The sequence below is a fragment of the Setaria italica genome, chromosome III (genome assembly GCF_000263155.2).
Source record: "Setaria italica strain Yugu1 chromosome III, Setaria_italica_v2.0, whole genome shotgun sequence".
In the NCBI taxonomy this organism is placed as follows: domain Eukaryota; kingdom Viridiplantae; phylum Streptophyta; class Magnoliopsida; order Poales; family Poaceae; genus Setaria; species Setaria italica.
In genome coordinates this window covers 19,464,771-19,473,752 of record NC_028452.1, presented here as the reverse complement: position 1 = coordinate 19,473,752, position 8,982 = coordinate 19,464,771, and the positions used below count along the sequence as shown (strand labels likewise).

The following is an 8,982-nucleotide window of genomic DNA, read 5'->3' as shown; positions in this document are numbered from 1 at the left end:
GCCGGCGGGGCGGACGATGACCTGTTCATCATCCGCAACTTACCCCTGTTTCTGGCAGACTCCACGAGAGCCTGGCTAGAGCACATCCCTTCAGGACGCATTCGTAACTGGAACGACCTGAAGGAGGTTTTCGTAGGAAACTTCCAAGGGACATACACTCGCCCCGGCAACTCCTGGGATCTCCGGAGCTGCCGCCAGGGGGCGGAAGAGTCCCTTCGGGATTACATCCGGCGCTTCTCCAGAAAGCGCACCGAGCTCTCCAACGTCGCCGACGCCGACGTCATAGGAGTTTTCCTAGCAGGGACCTCTTGCCGGCCCCTCGTCCACGAACTAGGGCGCCGAGGTCCACGAACCACGGAGGAGCTCCTCAACATCGCCACTAGCTATGCCTCTGGCGAAGAGGCTGTCGGAGCGATCTTTGATCGTTCCAAAGGCAAGGCGAAGCGGGAGGAGGACGCCGGCGAAGGCACCTCCAACCGCCAGCAACAGAAGAAGAAGAGCAAGCAGCGGCGCGAGGCCCCCCTCGTGGCCGCAGTCGAACGCAAGCGAGGGCAGCCACCCCCCGAGGGCGCACCCGGCTTCTTCGACAAGCTGCTCGAGGGACCGTGCCCGAACCACGAGTTCCCCGTCAAGCACGCCTACAAAGACTGCAACCTCATGAAGAGGTTATTCGTGGGCAACCCGGTGAAGGGTGATCGGAAACGGAAGCCCGACGAGGAAAAGAAGGGCGAGGAGGAGAAGGATGACGGCTTTCCTAAAGTGGACGGCTGCTTCATGATCTTCGGGGGCCCCGCCGCGTACGACACCAGGCGCCAGCACAAGCTAGAGCGTCGGGAGGTTTACGCCGCCGAGCCTGCGACCCCGACTTTCCTCGATTGGTCCGCGCCGGCCATCACCTTCGATAGATCCGACCACCCTGGACGCGTCCGGCACCCAGGGCGCTATCCTCTCGTCATCGACCCCATCATTGGCACAACACATCTCACCAAGGTACTCATGGATGGGGGAAGCGGCCTCAACCTCCTCTACGCTGAGACCCTCGACGCCATGGGGATCAACCGCTCCCGTCTCCGTCCTAGCAAGGCCCCCTTCCATGGTGTTGTGCCAGGGAAGCAGGCGACGCCCCTCGGGCAGATCGACCTGCCCGTCACGTTTGGGACCCCTTCCAATTACAGAAAGGAGGTCCTCACCTTCGAGGTGGTGGGCTTTCGCGGAACCTACCACGCCATCTTGGGCCGCCCATGCTACGCGAAGTTCATGGCAATCCCCAACTACACCTACCTCAAGCTCAAGCTGCCGGGACCCAACGGAGTCATCACCGTCGGCACGACCTTCCAGAAGGCATACGAGTGCGACGTCGAGTGCTGCGAGTACGCCGCGGCTACCACCGTCTCGGGCGACATGGTGGCCCAGCTTGAGGAAACCATTGAGGACCGGTCCGACGCCAAGCAGTCAGGAACCCTCTTCGAGCCCACCGAAGGTATCAAAGAAGTCCCCCTCAATCCCGGTTGTTCCAGCGGAGGGGTGGTGCGAATCAGCGCAGCCCTATCCCCCAAATAGGAAAGCGCGCTCGTCGGCTTCCTCCACGCAAACAGCGATGTCTTTGCGTGGAAGCCCTCGGACATGCCAGGCATCCCGAGGGAAGTCGTCGAGCATTCCCTGAACATCAGGGCCGGCTCTAAACCGGTGAAGCAGGGCTTGCGCCGTTTCGACGAAGAAAGGCGCAGGGCCATTGGCGAAGAACTCGAAAAGCTCCTGGCGGCCGGCTTCATCAAGGAAGTACACCACCCCGAGTGGTTGGCCAACCCTGTTCTTGTACCGAAAAAGAATGGGAAATGGAGAATGTGTGTCGATTATACCGGTCTCAACAAAGCGTGTCCAAATGATCCGTTCCCTTTGCCGCGTATAGATCAAATAGTCGACTCGACAGCCGGGTGCGAAACACTCAGCTTCCTCGATGCATACTCCGGCTACCACCAGATCGCGATGAAAGAGGCCGACCAACTCGCCACCTCCTTCATCACCCCCTTTGGCCCCTACTGCTACGTTAAGATGCCATTCGGCCTCAAAAACGCGGGGGCTACCTTCCAGCGATGTATGCTTAAGTGCTTTGGAGATCTCATCGGGCGAACCGTTGAGGCTTATGTCGACGACATCGTGGTCAAATCCAGGAAGAGCGATCAGCTTGTCCCCGACCTGGAGCTAGCCTTCGAAAGGCTAAGGGATAAGCATATCAAGCTTAACCCAGAGAAATGCGTGTTCGGTGTCCCAAGGGGCATGCTGCTAGGCTTCATCGTCTCCGTACGCGGCATCGAGGCGAACCCGGAGAAGATAGCGGCCATCAACGGCATGGGGCCGATCCGGAACATGAAGGGAGTGCAGCGCGTCATGGGATGCTTAGCATCCCTAAGCCGCTTCATCTCGCGCCTCGGCGAGCGAGGACTCCCCCTCTATCGGCTCCTGAAGAAATCCGACCGCTTCGAGTGGACCAGCGAGGCGCAGGAGGCGCTTGACCGGTTCAAGGACCTCCTGACGAAGGCCCCAATCCTGGTTCCGCCGGCCGACGGCGAGGCCCTCCTACTCTACGTCGCGGCGACCACCCAGGTGGTCAGCGCGGCCCTAGTGGTGGAGCGGGAGGAGGAGGGGCACGCTCTCAAGGTGCAACGCCCGGTATACTTCATCAGCGAGGTGTTGTCCGAACCCAAGTCACGATATCCGTAGATCCAGAAGCTCGTCTACGCCGTCCTCATCACGAAGAGGAAGCTGCGTCACTACTTCACCTCCCATCCGGTAACAGTCGTCTCTTCATTCCCGCTTGGTGAGGTAATCCGGAACCCAAATGCAACAGGGAGGATCGCGAAGTGGGCGGTTGAGCTTATGGACCAGGGTATCACCTACGTCCCCCGCACCGCCATCAAATCCCAGGTACTTGCCGATTTCGTGGCCGAGTGGACGGAGGTGCAAACGCCGCCGGTGGCAGAAGAGCAGGAGTTTTGGACGCTATACTTCGACGGGTCGCTGATGAGGGCTCGCGCCGGAGCGGGCCTCGTTTTCGTCTCTCCGCTGGGCGTACGCATAAGGTACATGGTTCGCCTCCATTTTCCTGCATCCAACAATGTCGCTGAGTATGAAGCCCTTCTCAACGGGCTTCGCATCGCCATCGAGCTGGGCATCCGTCGACTGGACGTCCGAGGCGATTCCCAGTTGGTCGTCGAACAAGTCATGAAAGAATGGAGCTGCCATGACCCAAAAATGGCCGCCTACTGCAACGAGGTACGTAAGCTCGAGGACAAGTTCGACGGGTTGGAGCTCAACCACGTCGCAAGGCGCTTCAACGAAGCCGCCGACGAGCTCGCAAAGGCGGCGTCTGGCCGGACGCCCGTCCCTGACGGCGTCTTCGTTAGAGACCAGCTGAAGCCTTCGATCCGCTACCCGGAGCCAGCAGGGGTCGGCGAGGCATGCCCGGCCTCGGGGTCGGGATCCGAGCCAGGAGAGGTCGGCAATACGCCACCTATCCCGGACCCGAACACCAATCCCGAGGGAAACAACGCCGCCCCACCCGACCCGGCCGCGGAAGCCAAGCCCTCCGACCCCGCGGTTATGGAAATCGAGGCGGGTCCCGCGGCGGGGGCCGACCCCCCGACCGATTGGAGAGCTCCGTACCTCGAGTACCTTATCCACGACGCGCTCCCAACTGACAAGACCGAAGCCCGCAGGATCACGCGCCGAGCGAAATCCTTCGCCATCATCAACCAAGAGCTTTACAAGCGAAGCCACACGGGGATCCTCCAGCGCTGCATCCCGATCGAGCAGGGAAGGGCGCTGATCCAGGACATCCACGCCGGGGCCTGCGGTCACCACGCTGGGCCAAGGACACTGGTGGGCAATGCCTTCCGGCAAGGTTTCTACTGGCCAACCGCGATCGCGGATGCTACCCAGGTAGTCCGCACTTGCGAAGGATGCCAATTCTTTGCCCGCCGAACCCATCTGCCCGCACAGGCGTTGCAAACCATCCCCATCACGTGGCCGTTCGCGGTCTGGGGGTTGGATCTCGTTGGACCCTTCAAAAGGGCGCCCGGGGGCTTCACCCACCTACTCGTCGCTGTCGACAAGTTTTCCAAATGGATCGAAGCAAGGCCTGTGGCGCAGATCAAGTCCGAGCAGGCGATACAATTCTTCACCGACATCGTCCACCGCTTCGGGATCCCGAACTCCATCATAACCGACAACGATACGCAGTTCACCGGAAAGAGATTCCTCCAGTTCTGCGACGACCACCACATTCGAGTGGATTGGGCGGCAGTTGCGCACCCCCGCACGAACGGGCAAGTCGAACGAGCCAATGGCATGATACTCCAGGGTCTCAAGCCACGGATCTTCGACCGCCTTAAAAAGTTCGGCGGACGATGGGTTGCGGAACTCCCAGCAGTCCTCTGGAGCCTGAGGACGACTCCCAGCCGGGCGACAGGATTCACCCCGTTCTTCATGGTTTACGGGTCCGAGGCCATCCTGCCCACCGACTTGTAGTACGGATCACCAAGGGTCAAAGCATACGACGAACAGGGAAACCAGGCGTCGCTCGAGGACGCACAAGACCAACTCGACGAAGCGCGAGACGTAGCCCTCCTGCACTCGGCTAAGTACCAGCAGGCCCTACGGCGTTACCACAGCCGCAGGATACAAGGCCGCGCCTTCAACGTTGGAGATCTAGTGCTCCGCCTCGTCCAAGACAACAGGGGTCGGCACAAGTTGACTCCCCCATGGGAAGGCCCGTTCATCGTCGCACAGGTGCTACGGCCAGGCACCTACAAGCTGGCAACTCCCGACGGGCAGATCTTCAGCAACGCCTGGAACATAGAACAGCTAAGGCGCTTCTACCCATAGCTCTTGTTTATAAGTTATACATAGCTTTGCCCCCGTTTTCGTTTAAGCTCAGGGGTATCCGACCCTGGCCTCGTTCCACGGTCGCATACCCCTCAGGGGCTACCAGTTTTGTTCTTCTGCTAAAAAGAAACCCTGAGCCACCTTGGCTCAGATCTTTTCGTTTAAGCTCAGGGGTATCCGACCCTGGCCTCGTTCCACGGTCGCATACCCCTCGGGGGCTACCAGTTTTGACCTTCACGAAACAAGAAGGCCTTTTCTTTTAAGCTCAGGGGTATCCGACCCTGGCCTGGCCCCAGGATCGAACACCCCTCGGGGGCTATCGGGGGCTCGGACCCCAGCCGCTGGGCACCGCCAAAAAGAAAACGTTTTTTCTTCTTTCGGAAAACCGGCCACTCCCTTTCGAAAAACCTTTGGATGCAGAAAGAAAAGGATGCGTGAACGGTACTCAGCCAAGTCACGATCGGACTGCGAAAAAGCCTATGCCCCAGCGGCTACGGTACCTTCGCTCATCAAAAAACTTACTGACGCACCCGGCAACGCATCCAAACGCTTTCAAAAAACCGAAGGAATAACAAAGGGAAACGGTTTCCTTAGCACAGAATAAAAAGTCATAAGAACAGGCCCGTATGGCCAGCGCAAACAAGTTCAAAACGACTGACTTAAATACAAACGTTTTTTGGGCACAAGCCCGGTACAGCTAATTGACAGGAAGGTCGGCTGGAGCAGTAGTCCCGGGGTCGGCTGAAGCGGCGGCTTCAGGGCCAACAGGAGCGGCGGCTTCAGGGTCGGCGGCAGCAGAGGCCTCGGGACCGGCAGGAGCAGCTTCAGGGTCGGCAGGGGGGACGGCCTCATCCTCCAGAAGCTTCGCGAGGGCCTCCGCCGGTGCAGTCACCGCGGAGTCAATCTCGTCCAGCTCGGCGTCGGTGTAGCCGACGCAGTACCCCTCACTCATCCCGACAAAGTTAATGTCGGCATAGTGAGAGCCGAAGACCCCGAAGGCGCGCCGCACACCGAGGTGAAGCGCGTCCACAGCAATCTCACGACGGCGACGGCGCACTTCAAGAACACGGGCCGGCAGCGAGCTCGACCCTTCTTCCGGAGCGACACCGAAGTCCTCGCAGACGGCGCGGACCGCATCCCGCAAGGCGCCATGCTCACCGCGCTCCTCGTCGAGCAAAACCCGCAACCTGGCAAGGTCCTCTGCAGGAGCCGATCAAAGAAACCTCACCAAGTTAAAGGAAACGAAACACCAACAGCACGGAAATACAAAAGCAGAAAGAGCCTCACCGTCGGCCTTGGCCTTCAGCTCGTGTTCCCGGGCGACACTGAGGGACACGGCAGTCTGGAGCCCGTCCACCTGCAAACGGAATTGGTCGCGTTCCGCTCGAAGGGCTGCATTCTCCCCCCTCAGCCACGCCAGTTCCTCGGCGTCCCGGTGGGCCCGCTCGGTAGCAGCGGCTCTTAGCCCCTCGGCGTCATGGCGCGCCTTTTCCATAGCAGCCTGGAATTCCTCAAGGTCGAGGCGGGCCTTCTCCGCGACAGCCTGGAGCTTGGCCTCGGCACGTCGCGCCCCCTCTAGTGCCGCCTGCTCGCGCCCCTCCAGGTCGCGAACGGCCCCCTGGGCAGCACCGAGCTGCAAGGCCAGACCCCTGGAACGCTCCCTCTCGGTGTTATAGTGCTCCCAGAGGTTTCGCTGCCGCCGGAGGAAGTCGGATTTCTCCAGGCTGGCCTCCTGAAGAGCCTGCAAAGTAACATGACGGTAAGACAAAAAAGTAAAAATAAAAGAGCTCATCACCGAGCGGCAAAAGCAAACATACCTGGTTGCCAGGGACTACGGTGTTGGCCAAAGCTCCCAACGCCGAGGTCAGCGCCGCCTGAGCCCGGGCGACGCCGCCATGCACCACCTACCACTTATGCCACTCGGTGGCATCATCCAGCGCGTAAAGGCGCCGCGGCGGGTCGTCGCGGGACGTCCAGCGGAGGATGTGCCCTCTCCACACCCCGGGGACGGAGGAAGCTGAGGGCGGAACAAGGCCTGACTCTGACGTCGTCGTCGACAACGACAGTACGACGCCAGAATCCCCCAGATCCGCCGGCGGCTCCGGCACCTGCACACCCGTCGCCACCACGGCCGCCGACGGCACCTCTGTGGGCACCTCCATCTCAGCCGCCGGAAGCACCCCCGTGGGAGCAACCGGGACGGAGACCTCGGCCTCCGACACCGGTGCCTTCACCGCCGCCGCACCCTCGGGAGCCAGCGCCCCCTCTGCCTCCGACCTCGCCACGGCAGCGGGGGCATCCGCCCTGCCCACCGCCGTCTCCGCCTCCTCCGCCTCGTCGGCGTCGAGGTCAATCACCTCCCCGGCTTGTGGGCCCGGAGGAATCGCGACCCAAGCTGGAAGAACGACCGGTGGGGCCGCCGGCGGAGTGGGGTCCGCTCCCCCTCCTGCGGCTGACCCCGCCGCCGTCCTGACGACCGGCTCCTCAACGGCCACCTCCGCCGGGGGACCTGCGGCCACGCCAGGAACCCCGCCTGTCGCCGCTGGCAGGGTGGTGGCCCGTCCCCCGGAGGAGGACGACGACCGCAGCATCTTCTTGGGCGCCAGCCGCAGGCTGACGCCACGGGGAGAAGCGCTGCAACGTCAACGGATAGGCGTCAAACAGAAACATATGAAAGGAGAAAGAAAAGATGACGTGCGGAGAAAGTCAACTTACGCCTTCGGAGCGCAGGGGCGGCGTGCGCGCTTCGACTCGGAGCCAGACGCCGACCCCGGGGCGTCTGGCAGTGGCCGCTTGTCGCCACCCCGTTGCCCCCCGCCAGCAGGCACGGCGGCGGGGGCAGCCCCCACGGATCCCCGAGGAGCCCCCCGAGTGGACTCCTGAGGGGCGCCCCGCGCCGGACCCGAGACTACGGTAGGGGCGGGCTCTGAAGGCCCCTGAGGGACGCTCCGGCTCGGCGCCGGGGCGACATCCCTCGCCGGCACCAAAGGAGCACCCCGCGCCTGCTCCTGGGGGGTGCCCTGGGACGACCCTGAAGGGGCGCCCCGCGTCCCTCTCTGGGGAGGATCCTGTGCCGACCCCCGGGGGACGCCCTGCGTCGCCCCCTGAGGAGTGGTCCGCGCAGGCTCCTGGAGCACGCGCTGCGCCGGCCCCTGAGGCACGGCCCCAGGACCGGGGGGAGCCGGATCCCGCACGGGCGCTCCCGCCGCCACACCCCCTGCCGCCGTCTGAGGGTGCGTCGCGAATCACTAAAGCCCCCGAATGGGGGGCAAACAATTCCACTTCCTCCTCCTCCTCCTCTTCTTCTTCTTCCTCTTCTTCTTCATCGTCGTCGTCGTCGTCAGACACGACCGCCCCTCTCTGCCGCCGTCGGTACTCCTTGGCGGCCCTCTGCCGCCGCTTCCCCATCTCCTTGTCCTTGCGGCGTTTGTCCTTCTCCGCCTGGAAACGGTTGAGAGCCCTCCGTGCGGCATCCTCCGGCACCGGCGGGAGAGAGTCCTTAACCCGGGTCAGCGAGCCCTGTGAGGCGAAAAAGAGGATCCACATCGGAACAACGAGACGGCAGAACATCAGGGGGGAGAAGTAGTGACCCAGACGCCTTACCAGGTCCACGAAGCCCTGCTCCGGGCGCATCGGCGGGTGCCCGGGGACCGGGTACTCGACATCCTTGTCCTCCAGCACCTCCCGGAGCCGTTGCTGGATCTCGGAGGTGGCGAGCGCGCCTATCGCCAGGACGGTGCCCTCGGGCGGCATGTCAGGGGTCATGACGCCAAGGGGCCGGATCCGGAGCATCAGCGGCGCCACCCGCCGGGCGTGGTATGCGCCGATGACACTGGCACCAGTGAGTCCCTCCCGCTTCAATTGCCCGATGGCCTGCAGGAGGTCGGAGATCTTCTTCTTCTCCTTCTCCACCGGCCCGTACGCCCACACGTCGGCGTCGCGTCGATAGTGCGGCCGGTGAACGTCGGCAGGGGGGAGTTCGGGTAGTTCTTCACGTAGAACCACTGGTTGTGCCACCCCTTATGGGACACAGAGGTCTTCACCGTCATATACTCCTTGGAGCGAGTATGACGGAGGTGGATGCCGGCACACCCAATC

General features: G+C 62.4%; 1 protein-coding gene across 1 annotated transcript; it reads left to right on the top strand.

Moving 5' to 3' along the window:
• The first annotated feature begins 996 nt into the window (after positions 1–996).
• Positions 997–5,585, top strand: LOC111256746. The gene is made up of 2 exons (XM_022825245.1): positions 997–1,480; positions 5,572–5,585. The coding sequence occupies exons 1-2, from the start codon at positions 997–999 to the stop codon at positions 5,583–5,585; spliced, it is 498 nt and encodes a 165-aa protein (XP_022680980.1).
• The last annotated feature ends 3,397 nt before the right edge of the window (positions 5,586–8,982 follow it).